The sequence below is a fragment of the Pezoporus flaviventris genome, unplaced genomic scaffold (assembly GCF_033815535.1).
Source record: "Pezoporus flaviventris isolate CSIRO_AGI_PZ_B2104156 unplaced genomic scaffold, CSIRO_AGI_Pfla_v1 ptg000008l, whole genome shotgun sequence".
Taxonomy (NCBI): Eukaryota; Metazoa; Chordata; class Aves; order Psittaciformes; family Psittacidae; genus Pezoporus; species Pezoporus flaviventris.
This window is the reverse complement of record NW_026892556.1, coordinates 4,464,749-4,478,770: the sequence shown is the minus strand read 5'-3', so window position 1 is coordinate 4,478,770 and position 14,022 is coordinate 4,464,749. Positions and strand designations below refer to the sequence as shown.

The window sequence follows — 14,022 nt, the reverse complement described above, 5'->3', positions numbered from 1 at the left end:
TGCAGCATGTGCCATGGGCACATGCATGCACTGAGCCTGGTCCTCTCACTCTGGGCTCTTTCTCCTTGAGCAGATGGAACACCAGCATCTCAGCCCTTCACAGCCCCCCATGCCAATGCAGATCATCAAAGCCTCTCTCCTTGTCCACGCAGAGCAGGCTTTGAGTGAAGCTTCTCTTGCTTCTGGAGCCCCAACATGGGCCCCTCAATGCGCCCCAGGACCGGCGATAGCTTGCACTGCTACCCAGCTTAGCCCAGCCCCGTGGCCTGGAGCCCAGGCAGGTCCCTGCCTGCCCACCTCTAAAATCAAGGTCTGGCTGCAAGTTTTGCTGGCTTCAATTCTCAGCAGCCCAAAATGGGAAACGCAGCCCCTTCTCATTGTGCAGGCAGGAAAACGTAGCTGCCTTCTTGCCTTGGATGCTCTCAGAGCTGTCTTTTGGGAATAGCTCATGAGCCAGGAATGTGGCTTTTTGGAGCACAGCGCGAGGATCACTGCTATTTTCCCATTTAAAACCAAAGGAAAATGGATCAAATGTTAATCAGCAGCAGGGGAACCTGCTGCAGGTTTATTAGGATTTTCCCCTTCTGCAGAACCGAGCCTGATGAATGGACAAGCTACAGAGCACCATAATACTTTCAACACTGCACATTTGCAAAGAGCACGGCCAGTGCCCAAAGGATGAATAAGTTGGGGAAGGAGAGGGAAGAATGGTTTAAGTGCGCAAAAGGAGGATGTCAGTTTGCCTAAAGAGATGATGAATCCCAAGCAGCATCCCTTGCTCTGCCAGTGACTAACGGTAAGATCCGAGCGGAGTCACATCCCTGGCTTGGTTCTTTATCTGTAAAATGACCTAACCTCTGAGCTAGTTGAGGCTGTAATAAAAAGGCTAGAGGCTGGAGCGAGCTCTCCCTGGTATCACAGCAACAGCAGGAGCGCCTCAGAGCAAGCTCGGTTTAGCTGCAGCCTCCAGGGTTCTGAGGAGCAGCCCTTTAATGTCTGCAGAAGTGCTTTGAAACCCAGGGATGAGAAACGTGGAAGGGGAAGGATGGTGGTTACTGGAAACACGGAGGACTGTGCTTCCAGCATGGCTGAGTGCAACAGCCCTGAGAGAACTCACACCTGAAGAGGATCATCTGTGGGAGACAGCTCAGCTCTGATTTCTCCCAGCTGATAGAGCTGAGAACTATCCAAGGAGAGCCAGTGAGCTGCATGACCTGAAGGGTGCTTCAGGTGGGATGAAACCAGCAAAAGACAAATGGGTAATTCTTGATGAGCCAGCAGTGCAGAAGCTGTCAGTGCAGCGCAAGGGCAGAAAGACATTCATCCTGCTTGCTGGGCAGATGGAGATTAAGAACCTTAATGTGCTCTGGGCTCCCTGCCTCTCACCCAGATCTGCCTGCACGGCCCCGGAAGGATCCTGGGAACTTCTGTCCTTGATTATCCCCCAGCTAAAAGTCCTCTAGACCTAAAAGTCACCCACTGGGATTTATGGCTCAGCCTTGCTGGAAGGCAGAGTGGGGTTTGTGGCCATAATTTCAACCCACAGGAAGAAACAGGGCTAGGATAAGGTCATTGCTCCCTCATGCACATCCCTGGATGGGGAGGCAGAGAGAGAGGAGAGTTTCCAATGCTGCACAGTGCTTCAGATCTCTTACTTACCAATGGCATTAAGGGCTTACAATGTTATAGCAGGACCTCCAGTGTCCAACAAAGCAGTTCACAGGAGAGACTGGAGGATTTCACAGTTTCTCCTCCTTCCTGAAGCAGTACCCCTGGGTTATTGCACTTATTACATTAGGAGCTGTAAAGCAACTGAGTAAATAATAAAGTGCTAGAAAGAAAGAAAGAACCCTGCCACCCATTGCAGTTATTAGCCCAGATGAGTGAATTGGGTGTTGAAACAACAGCGTTGAAGTTCCCCTCATTAAATCACACACCAATTCAGTCCTTATTAGGTCTCCAGTCAGATGTCTAAACCCCAGGAAGAGAGGTTTGCTGTTAGCAGCAGCCATTACTTTTTCTGCTGTGAGCAGCCTGGGAGTCTCATGCTGTTTGCTGGGTTGTGAGAGAAGAATAAGAACATAACCCTGGTGCTGCATGAGAGTTTGGGGGTGTTGTTTCTGAAGGAGGAGCTCAGAAAGTGGGTGATAACTACACAGACATTCACCAAGAGTCAGGAAGGCAGAGAAAATGAGCTGGGAGGAGACTTCCTGGTCTATCTGTCCCAGAGGAGGATCAACCCGGATGGATGCTCACATGCATTACCTACCTCAAGAAGTTGCACTCTACCACTCACAACACTTTGGAGGCTTCCCCCATCCCTCCATCCATCCATCCTGGATAATCCTCTTCCTCGTGCATCTCCGATCTCCCTTCGCTATAACCCTTATCTCCTCTTCTCCCCACGCTTGCCTCCTGCTTGCTGGCACTGAGGTTGGGCAGCAGGCAGGATGCTGGTTGTCTGGTTAAAGGTGTGCCATAAGGGCAAGTTCTGTCCTTTCCACACTGTAGCAGTGGAGTTGGATGTGGTTTGTCCACAGACCCCCTGAGCTCCTGTGCACAAGGGTGCTGAAGCAATGTCTGGCTGGTGCTGCCTTCACCATAGCTTGAGAGCAGCTGGAAGGATGCAACCCACTCCTCACACATTGATGGACATACTTAGGACTATAGGATAATTGAGGTTGAAAGGGAGTTGAGAGCAGGGCCAGTTTAGGAGGTCAGACCAGGTTATTCTGGCCTTTATCTGGTCTGGTCTTGCTCATGCTCCCTTTAGAACAGCCAGGCCCACATTCCTAAGGGATGTGACCAGGTCTCACAGGAAGGCAGTGGCAGTGTCATGAATCCTTCATGGGTGTTAATCCTTCTTGGCAAACGAAAAGGGGGCCACAGTTCTGAGTTTTCCACCACAACCAGGAGGACGCAGTTGTTTGCATCTTTCTATTGTGGGGAGCCAAGGTTTTCACTTCATCATCTGGGTGCAGGCGCTGTGGCTGTACAAATGAGTGCATGTTATGAGGCACCTGTTCAAAACAAGAAGCACAGGCTGACTCTGTGCACTTAACCCAAGGGCATCCTGCATCTTGTGCTGACCCCGTTTGGGGCAGGAGAGGCTGGGAGGGGACTCCAGCGGGACACAACATTTAGCATGAGGTGATATTTTATTTGTCTTGCTAAGCATCCAAGAGCTGTCTGTGAGCAGATGAAGTCATGCTTCGCCTGCCAATGCTCCCCAGGAGTGATCTGCTGCAACCATCAGCACACTCTGTTATATCAGGCATTATTTTCCCAGTTTCTGGCCACTGCACAGGTCCCACCATTCATATCAATGATGCTGGGGGGGGTTAGGCTGCTGGCACACAGCATCACAGGCATGCCCACACCCTTCTTGTGTACAACAGAAGTACCATGAGCCATGGGAGAAGGCACAAATAAAACCCTTCCTGGTGTCCCATGATGGCTGCAGGGTGTCCTCCATCCCTGCACTGTGCATGCTAACCCCTTACCTTTGCCTGACCCCTTGCTGGCTAAGACCTTCTCCACCACCATCCCTTTTCCTTCCTTTCCTCCTCACACACAGCAGCCTCCTCCTGTTGTCATAACAACAAGCATCAGCCCGTGGCGGCCACAACGGTCCAGCCAGCAAAAACACCCTCCCCATGGGAGAAAACACCAGCTCCTGGCCCCAAACCATCTGGCTGTGGTTAGGAGAGGCAGAGCTTCCCCCCAGGCAGAGGGGTGGCAGCTGCCTTGCCTCATCCATACACTTTGCCTGGGGCCTGTTCCTCAGCAGACAGGCAGCCTCCTCTCATGCACTGGCTGACACCACCCTGCTCCCTCCGTGCTCGCCCATGTCCTTCCTTTTGTCTCCTTCCCACAGCATGGGGATGTGATGAAAAAGGGCTGCATCCCTGCCCAACACCCCCCAGCGAGGCAGCATGTGCATCTACAGTGCACATCTGTGCCTGCCCCAGTAATCCCTCCTCCCCATCAACAACCGAAGTCCCAGTATCCCCAGAGCCAGGTCCCCTGACCCTCTCAGCCCCTGGCCTCCTCTCCTCCCTGTATGACACAGATGTGGCACACTGAGGCATAGGCAAGATCAAGCAAGACCAGCTCAGCACAGATTAAAGAGCCCCTGTGACTTAAGACGTGCTTCTCGGAGGGGAACCATGACCACAGGCAGAGCCAGAGCTGCTCCTGAAGGCACCAGAGGCATTGGGCATCCATCCTGTGCTCCAGAAAATCTGTGACATCCAAGGTTTCAAAAGGACTTCTCCTTCTTGAAGCCTGTGCCCACCAACAGATTAAAACCACTCAGGACCAGCCTGCCCAGAGCAAGCGGATGCTGCTGCACCGAGAGGAACATAGGAAACAAAGCACCAAGATAAAGCAACTAAGATCTGAGATGTACCTACTCCTTATTCACACCCCCCCCCCCCAGGCTTTGTGCACGTTCCATCCAGCCCGGATGCTCTATGCCAGGACTGAAGACCAGCACCCTCCTTCCTCAGTGCCTCCCAGCCTCTCTTTCCCAGCAAGCTCTGCCAGCTCCACCTCTCAGGGGAGCATTCCCAGCCCTTTGCACTGATGCTGGTGGGAAAGCAAACGCAGAAACCAACCAGAAACTTGCTATAAGGGCTGGATCTCAGTGTGCCCACCTCCATCCCGCCTCAGCTTCAGTCCTGCTGCATCTCCCCAGAGGCATCACTTCATCCTCATCCCCAGTCCTTCCCCCTCTGTTATTCCTCCCATGCCAGCAGCTCGCTGTGGTGCAGCTCTATGATTAACAATGGGTAAACTGATTCTGTTTTGCTGAAGCCATCCAGCTCATTCTCCACACAAGCTCTTCCCAGTTGTGATGCTGGGGTACATCTTCCAACACAATGCAGCCAAAACCTGCCCCTCAGATGGGCAATCCAGTTCCTTCTTCAGCCAAAAGCTATATGAGAGGTCAAGGAGTGAAGATTTCTGAAGGTGCTTTTATTCCTGTGATGCACAGAAAGGCCTGGTTGTAACAGGAATTAATCTTGCTGGGTTCTCAAGTCAAGCTCCAGGCTGAACCTGGGGAAAAGGGAAGACCATTTCACCACGGGATCAGCTATTCCAGCCTCCCAGAGTGAACCACTGGTTTGAGCTTCCTACAGCATTGTCACAACCTTCCCCACTTCACGTGGCTGTCAGTAACTGCATTTCTCATGGGGTAACCAGCCTGTAGCACCAGTATCAGTATTTTGACACCCCATTGGCCTCCCCAAGGGAGGAAATGTCTGATCTCTCTGTCTAGAATACAAAGACTCTTTAGGGGGAAGGAATTTCTTGGGACACCTGATTAATTGGGGCCGTTCTGGAGATTTGTGCGAACCAGATTTGTTCCAGGTTTGGGAGATCAGTGGGGTTTAGCTGCAGCTCTCTGCAGACAGCCCTGGCTGCCTGTAAAGCAGCTCTGGTTTGAGGAGCTGTTTTCCTGCAAGGAAAACTCATTCCTCCATTCAGTGGCTAAAGCACACACTGGAGGGGCTGGCAGAGTGGCTGGAATAAACGTCACCATCCTGCGGCCTCCAGCCAGGACTCGCTGCCTTCCACCACCACAAAGGAAAATACAAAGTGGTTTTAGGGTAGTAAAGGACCCAGCCTTCCTCAGACCTCACACATCTCCCTAGACCCACAGAGGCACTTTGGATGCATGGACCAAAATCCTAGATCCACTTCTACTGCACCGAGCAGACTCTCAGAGCAGGGACAACAGCAAGAGCGGGACTCCCCTGGAGGAGAGGGATGCAGAGCATAGCACCCACCACCCAAAGCTCTCTAAGCCTTTCCAACACTGGAGAACCCCTCAGGAGATGTTACCCAAAGTTGTGCATCATTAGGCCTTGCTTTTGCGTATGTTTTAACCACTGGAGTTTCCTCATAGCCTTCTGAGGCCAGGACTGCTGTCTGCAGTTGGGGAAACTGAAGCAAGGAACAGGGACCTGATCTCCCAGCTGAATGCTGAGGGCTGGTACCCTCCTTCCTCCTGAGTGATGCACAGATTCAAACCCAGTGATTGCTGCCAGCCAGACCTCAGAGAAGATGGAGGCAGAGGTTTGCAACCTTCTTCCTCCTTTTCATGCACAAATGTGGCTTTTGTGATTCTAAATGGAGAGCAGATGAGGTTCCCCACCCCTTCCCTCATCTCTGCCACCGAGAAACAGCCACCATGCTAAAGAATCAATGCTAGAGAAGCATTGTCCAGGCTCTGATGTTTGAACAGGGAGCAGCTGGTTGCGGGCTGATGCAGCCCTAACTGCGTGGTCACACATGAAATTGGATAGATTTCCTTCCTTGACCTCTTTGCAAAGCCTCCCTCCACCAGCCCCTGAACTTGTCTGCAGACATCCACTGGAGACTGATTTGGGTTGGAAGGGGCCTTAAAGCTCACCCAGCTCCAACCCCTGCCACAGGCAGGGCCCCCTTCCACTAGAGCAGCTTGCTCCAAGCCCCTGTGTCCAACCTGGCCTTGAACACTGCCAGGGATGGGGCAGCCACAGCTTCTCTGGGCACCCTGTGCCAGCGCCTCAGCACCCTCCCAGGGAAGAGCTTCTGCCTAAGAGCTCATCTCAGTCTCCCCTCGGGCAGGTTAAAGCCATTCCCCTTGTCCAAGCTCCACACTGGTTTATCCACCTCCGCCTCCGTGGTTTTCCAAGCCGGGTCCCTGGCTGTGCTGCACGAGGTGAGAATTAAAAACGGCCAGGCGCGCACGTGCTCGTATGTTGGGACTTTAAAATTTATTCCAACATGCTATTTTTTTAAAAATAAGCTCAGACCGAGCAGTCAATCTGAGCTGTAGTAAAGGCAATGTTATACTTGTAAAAACTTCTCATTCACAGTACAGATGTCATTTACAGAAGGGTCACAAACATCGAATACTGAGGATTTTCTCTTATTTTTTCTCCTTTTTTTTTTTTGTTCTGTTTTGTGGTTTTTCTGCTTTTTTGTTGTTTTTTTTTGTTGTTTTTTTGTGGTTGGGTTTTTGTTTTTACATCAGACTGTGCTTTTACCTGCGTTTCTTGGGTGGTTTTTTTGCACTGCTATAACCATACAGACATCGCGAGATGCAAGTGTAGAAACCGGAGTTCAAATCAAATTACAGGCAAAACTACCAAACCCCATTGGACGCTGTACATATTTACAGTACCGTTTTTGGAATGTATTGCCATTTGAAGAACATATAGAAACTTTCTACAGACTATTCCACTTACAGAATACATACACCTTTTAGAAAAAAAGGCAAATATTTATCTTACATGAGACCATGTATATTAAATTTGCGTTACACATTATTCTTATTCTTCTTATTATTCTTATTTTTTACATTACATTTACTAAAGTGATCTCAAGTGCCATCATATCTCAGGAATGGAAACAGATTGGGGGGGTTATGCCATCAGGACTGATTTTTTTTTTCTTTTTTTAATGATTTTTTTTAAATTATTTTTTGTAAATCATTTACAATACAGTTTTCTTTGTAAATACTGTGCAATAGATGGAGATATTAAAAAGGGAAGGGAAGGGAAGGGAAGGGAAGAGGAGAAGAGAAGAGAAGAGAAGAGAAGAGAAGAGAAGAGAAGAGAAGAGGAGAAAAGAAAAAAGAAAAGAAAAAAGAAAAAAGAAAAAAGAAAAAAGCATATGATAAAACCAAATCAGGAAACGAAAAGCTATTGCAAGAACAGCAGGAAAGGGCTAGATCAAATTGTCCAGGATTTTGCATGAAAATTGGAATCGCCTGAATGCATGCCCAAGTATATTGCTCATTCAGGTGCTGATTCTGTGAACTGAAACCCAACTCTGGGTAACACTGAAAGCTGGCTTAAGGGAAAACCAATTGGTTTGCAGGTTTGCCGGTGGAGGTGATAGGAAAACAATGGGATGTGGCCGGCTGGGGCTGATACTGCCCCGGTGGAGCTGATGGGCAGTGACTGAAGGGTGGTTGGGTGCTTTACTGACTGCAGGTAGGCATTCCCCAGCTCTGCCAGCCGGCATCTCCTGCTGCATCCAACCCCAAGGGCTCTGCAGAGGTTGGCTTTGACCAGTGAGCCCAAGCACTAGCCAAGGCATGGAGCTTTATAGACACCAGTACTGCAAATGTTACCTCTTAGGAGCAGGTGGTGAAACACATTTCTCAGTCATAAGCTGTAAAGTCACAGCTACTTCATCGTTACTTTTAAGGGTTTCCTGCTGCAGTTCCTGGGTATCCAGCCAACAGCCTGTGAATAATTGGAGCTGACAGAGATCTGCTTCAAGGCATGGGGTCGTTCTGGGGAGCCAACTGCCTCCCTCTCCTCCTCCCATGGTCTGCAAGATACCAAGCTCTGTAGCCTTGATAAAAGAAGCTGAATTCATGCTTAAGCACAAAGAAGTTACTGAAACTCCAGAAGTGCTTAAGCTGAAGCCAATGTGCAAGTGCTTTATTAGCTCTGGCTATAAGGCTTGGTACTTAACAGGACTGTTCAAGGAGTTAAGAACATGGGCCAAGTACTCAGTGCAGAATGATTTCTTGGATGCCAGAGCACCCGTTTGCCATTGAGTACCTGCATTCATGAGAGCTACACAAACAGCTTACCAGGGAAGGAAAGATCAGAGTGGGGTTTTGGCTGATGAACCAACTACATAACAAAGAGGAGCAGCCAGTCTCTGGAAGCCACGTGCCCTCATGGACTATGCATTTAAGAACCTCTTCCATAAGGAAAGCAGGGGGTTTTATTTCCACGTGCTGATGAAAAGGAAGGGCTGGGATGTTTTTTTAATTTCCTTATTTGCATTATGAATACATTCTCTTGTAAATAATACTGCTAATTGCTCTCCAAACTGTCTGTACTGATACAAACTTCACCACCCCTGCAGCCCCTGCAGAAAGTAAAGCAGGATTTATCATCCTTACTTTGCAGACAGAACATTCACCCAGAGTGATATTAAAAGCTGTGACCTGCAAAGAGCTTTCACCAAGGGCGGCATGGGGAAGCCAATGGGTGCTCCAGGTTGGAACGGCAGCCACCAGTGATGGCTGGGTCTTCACCTCTGTTTTAACACACAATCAGTGGAGCTGCATCACTGTGCTCCTTGGCTGAAGATGAGGCAGAGGGGAGACACGAGTTGCACAAGGTCACACTATGGTTTCACAGCAGGGCTGGGGCTGCCCTCAGGGACACCCTCTCTGCCCACAGACAAGATGCTGGTGCCAGTGCAGAGAACACTCTTCCCATGGAGCTCTGAGCTGTCAGTGTGAGAATTAGCCCTTAAATATATGTATATATATTTGTGATCCTTTTTTGCCTATCCAATAGGCCATATTGCGCCTGTTAGGTACAGCATGAAGCACCATTTCACCCCAGCCAGAGCCTCCCCCGCTGTGCCTGCAGCCACTCTGCTGAGAAACCAGACTGGGTTGAGACCCAGATGGGAGGTTTGCCCATCTCCTGAGTTTTCAGCTCTCCCTGTCTGTGCCCAGTCCATGACTACCAGGGGGTTCGTATGGGATCTGTGGGCAAAGGCATCCGGATGGTCACACACACCAGTGGCTGCCAGTCTGGATGCTCTGCAGCTGCGATGCAGAAAGCTTCAACTCATCTTGATCTGCTGGAAAAGCTTTAGGTAATACTAACAATAAACCACAAAAGCAAGGAACCAATGGAATGACTTCAGGGGTTTGTTGGGCTTTTTTTTCCCAGCTCTGTCCAGAAATGACAGAGAAAAAAAAAAAAACCCACCCCACCATCTAAAGTATCAACAGATCAAGGATTCAAACAAAATTACAGAAAGAAGCCGAGCAAATTTGATCTAGCCCAAAGCTCATGTCAAACGCACCTAAACAAAACCAGGACTCTGAGTGCACAACTGCTGCATTATTTTTCTTTATGTACAATTTCAATATATATAAATATATAGATATAAAATTAAATACAAAAAGCTACCTTGGAATAATGTTAAGAGTGTGACAAGGATAAGGGAGGGGGCAAAGTGGCAAAAGCCAGGGAAGTAACAAGTGGTGGATGGTTCCCAGGGATGCTCACACTGAGCAGTCCACTCCGAAACATCTTGATATTAAGCACATGCTTAAAACCTGAGTAGGATTTAAGCTGATGCTTAAGAGTTTCATTGAACAGAGCTGCTTCACCGAATTGAACTCTCAGACCCTGCTCCTGCCCTGGGATCTGTCCGGGCTTGAAAGCAAGACCAGCTTCCAGGCTTGGGGCCAAAGAGGGAGAGATGGGAAAAGGGCAACTTGATAAAAGTGCTAATTAAGGTATAAATGGGTTCTGGACATTGTTTTGGTCAGTGTCACAGCCTTAATGTTATTTCCATGATATCTTCTTTTGTACTTAATTCCCTTGAAAAGAACAGAAGGAAACCCCCCAAAAAATCACAGAAGATCATTAAAAAAAAGTCTATTATTTGCCCGTGGAACGGGAACAGTTCATCGCTCACCAAGTCTGGCAAAGGGAGATGTTCTTAGTCAGGGGGTTCTTTGATTTCTTTTCTTTTTTCTTTTTAATTATTTTTATTTTTAGTTAAAAACTGTATCACGTACCCGATAAACCAGAGCAGCTCTGAAAGAAAGAACTGCTCCACCGCTTAAATAGCAATAGCTTTTTCTGTTAAAATAAAACCCAAAAAAAGAGGTTTGTACAGATTCCATAGACCAGAAAACCCTCTGAAGTAGTAAAGAACCTGCCGTCTGCTAGGGCAAACATATACGGAACAGTTGTAGCTTAAAAAGTGTATTAACATGACAGAGAGGAATGGCTCCATCTGGTCTCTCTGTATTTGGTATCGTATCTATTGGCAGTAGAGGCCATTGCTCTGCTACGGATGGTCATGGTTAAAACTTTGCTCTGCCAGAAGTTCCTGTGCATGCACAAGAAGCTGATTGCAAACATCGACCGCTCAGCATCGTCACTGGTTGCTTCCGAAACACCAAAAATAAAAGGGCCCATCTGCACCAGAAGGACTGCGCTGGCGACGTTCTGCTTAAATAAATAAATAAAGCAAAAACAAGCCATATAGTTACTCGTGAGTTACGGAGCCTCAGGCGTGCAAACGAGCAGAGCACAAACTCCTCCTGCATCCCTAGGGCTCAATGAAGCCGAACCAGCAGGAGCAAGGCGGGGACAGAGGGAGCTTGTCCGCGACTAAAAAAATGACAGAGGAAAAATGGTTGCAAGGCTGAGATTAACCTCGTTGTTTAAACAGAGGGAGGGTGTTTACAGAGGGCTCCAAACCCCACAGAAGAAGGGGGTCAGGCACGGGCAGGACTTTGCCGGGCGGCCGCGCACGCGGGGTGAGAGGATTAAAGCAAGCAGGAGGCCGGCTCGTCCAGCGAGAGACACCATTCCTGGCACTGGGTCTACATTCGATACATCCCTGTGTTCTTGCAGGTAAATCTTTGAAGAAGAACCTTATTTTTCTGTCCCTTTTTAGGAAAGTGCTTTGATGGGTTCTGCAGGAGGGAGGAGGGATGCTCAAGACTCATTTTCTCTTTTGAGTGACAATTTCTCTCCCTGCGAAGGAACCTCCCCTACTCAAGGAAGTGCTAGTTTCATTTACAAGCTCAGGGTAAACACGTTTCTCAAATGTAAAGCAGTGTCAACTGTTTAAAGCACAACCATAGGCAAACAGAGGGATGCGAGAAAAAAACCAAGCACTTTGGGAGAATTAAATAAAGCATGTAATAAATACGAATCATAAACTTCTGTACACAGGAGCAAGGGTTTGGTTTGGTGTTTGTTTTTTTTTTCTTTTTTTTTTTAATCATTTAATCAATATAAAAGAGTTTTTCTGTTTTTTTTTTTTGTTTGTTTTCAGTGCATCTTCTTCCTCTTAAAATGCTTAACCCTTTCCTTTCTGCATCTCTCAGGCCCATCATTACGCACACCGAAATGGCAAAAAAAAGACAAAGGTCTAACAAACCCCTTTCCAAAAAACTGTAAAAAAATATTCACAGCCTCAAACAGTTTTGTACATTTCAAGCAACAAAAGGTATAGAAAAAGGCACAAGTAACTGCATACATGTGGAGATAATACCAGACTGGGACAAAGAAAACCAGGAATCTTCCATGGGTTTGGTCATTCACTAGAGTGCTTCTTACAGCGATGATTATACTAAAGGAAATAGTGTTGAAAATGTCTGTTGATTTTACATTGGAAGCCTAAAGGTGGAACAGATGGTGGAGGCTTAAGTACTTCCCGTGTTTTCATCCACCTTCTTTTGAGTTTGACCTAACTCTGCATGCTCTGGGTGTGGACTGCTCTTCCTGGAGGTTCCCCCTTGGTGACTGGGCTCTCCAGAGAGGTTTCTCCTCCGGCTGGAGAAGGGCTGGGCGTGCGGATGGCTCGATGAGGGCTCTGAGAGGCAGCCGGTGCTGCTGCTTCGGTCCAACGGCTGCGAGGGGACGTCTGAGATGAAAGTGCAGGATGATTCAAAAGAAGTGCTCGAGCTGCCAGATTGCTTCTTGCCCGGTTTTGTCAAGGGTTCTTCCCCGCTCGTCGAAGGCTTTGGAGAGTGCTCATGGGATGCGCTGGGGCTGGCTGGGGATGCCGAGCCGCCTGCCTGCTCCGCGTGGCTAGATTCAGTGAACATTTTTACCCTGTATTCCTCCTGGTCTGTCTTTTGCTGAAGCTCACTAGTCCTCATTTTCTCTTCTAAGTAACCACTGCTCGTAAGCTCTGGGGACAGCGTGTATTTAGAAACCTTTGCAACCGGGGAGACGGATGCTGATGATGGCTCCTGCGGGACCTGCGGTTCCTCGTCCCTTTTAGGAGCTTGGCTGAACTCTGCAAAGCTGCTGCTACCAGAGGCAAAGTATCCCACTTGCAGGGACATGACTGAACTGGGCACCAAGCTGGGATGGGTGCTTGGCCTCGCCTGGACCATCTGGATGCCCCCAATGGGAATCATAGGATATGGGGTCCTTGTGAGCTGCTGCGAATGCAACGGGAGATGGCTGAAGACATTCTCCTCCCCTCGGCTGGGAGCATGGACGTGTATTTCATGAGGCGCCTGCAAGGGTCTGGAGCAGACAGGCTGCGTGATGCCAGGGGAGCATGTTGGGCTTCTTGTTTCTATCTTCTGCACCAGAGAGGGAAAAGAAACAACTGAATCAGTGCAATGCACAAGTTACAGCATTAGCATCATTAATGTTCACTACAAGGATTGGGTTTTTTAGTATTTCACTCTATCTGAGGGAGATTAATCAACCAAACAGGATTTGGAACCCCAAACCTTTAAGGTAAGGAGCAACAAAACCCACAGCATTTGCCTTCTGCGTATAAATAGGCCCACGGTCTGTTGGGGCACAGATCCAGGGCTTGGTTCAGCCTTGGATCATTATAAAATCATAGAATGGTTTGGAAGGGACCTTTAAAAGTCACATAGTCCAACCCCCTGCTATGAACAGGGACATCCTCAACTAGACCAGGTTGCTCAGAGCCTCGTCCAACCCGACCCTGAATGTTTTCAGGGGTGGAGCATCTACCACCGCTCTGGGCAGCCTGTGCCAGTGTTTCACCACCCTCAGAATAAAAAGATAGATGTGATATCTAGTCTGAATCTACCCTCTTTCAGTTTAAAACCATCACCCCTTGTGCTATTATCAGAGTTGCCTCTGAAAGCCTGGCAGAGGATGCCAGTGTTTCCTGCCATGGGAGCTGCTTTGGATCCCTTTCAGTGCTCTGAGAGCCCAGAATAATGTTATCTATTTTTATTAGGATCACATCCTTACAGCTGCTAATTGAAGGATGGTTTGTACAGAGGGAGACATAGCATTAACTCTCATTTGACACAAAGCACACCCATCAGTGTGGTCCCCACCACCACCCTCATGGTGTGGCCTATAGAAATCAAGTGTTAAGACCCTATCATTTTACCTTTTCCTCTTTCTCTCTCGGTGCTTCACATAGTTTCCTAATGTACATCATGGAGAGATATGTGGCTAAACAGAAATGGATTAATTAGTGATGAGGTTATAACTAAACCCCTAAACAGGA

At 48.4% G+C, this 14,022-nt stretch overlaps 1 protein-coding gene across 6 annotated transcripts in view; it reads right to left on the bottom strand.

Moving 5' to 3' along the window:
• Window positions 1–7,647: 7,647 nt before the first annotated feature.
• The window catches only part of HIVEP3 (HIVEP zinc finger 3), a 244,363-nt gene continuing 237,988 nt past the window's right edge, over window positions 7,648–14,022 (bottom strand). For 5 of the 6 annotated variants that reach the window (XM_061450011.1, XM_061450009.1, XM_061450010.1 and 2 more), the window contains one exon: window positions 7,648–13,105. In XM_061450011.1, the coding sequence (XP_061305995.1) occupies window positions 12,212–13,105 (894 nt within the window). In that variant the 3' untranslated portion in view covers window positions 7,648–12,211. Of the gene's footprint in view, window positions 13,106–13,902; window positions 13,968–14,022 lie in introns of all 6 variants that reach the window. The other variant, XM_061450013.1, reaches the window with a different exon arrangement.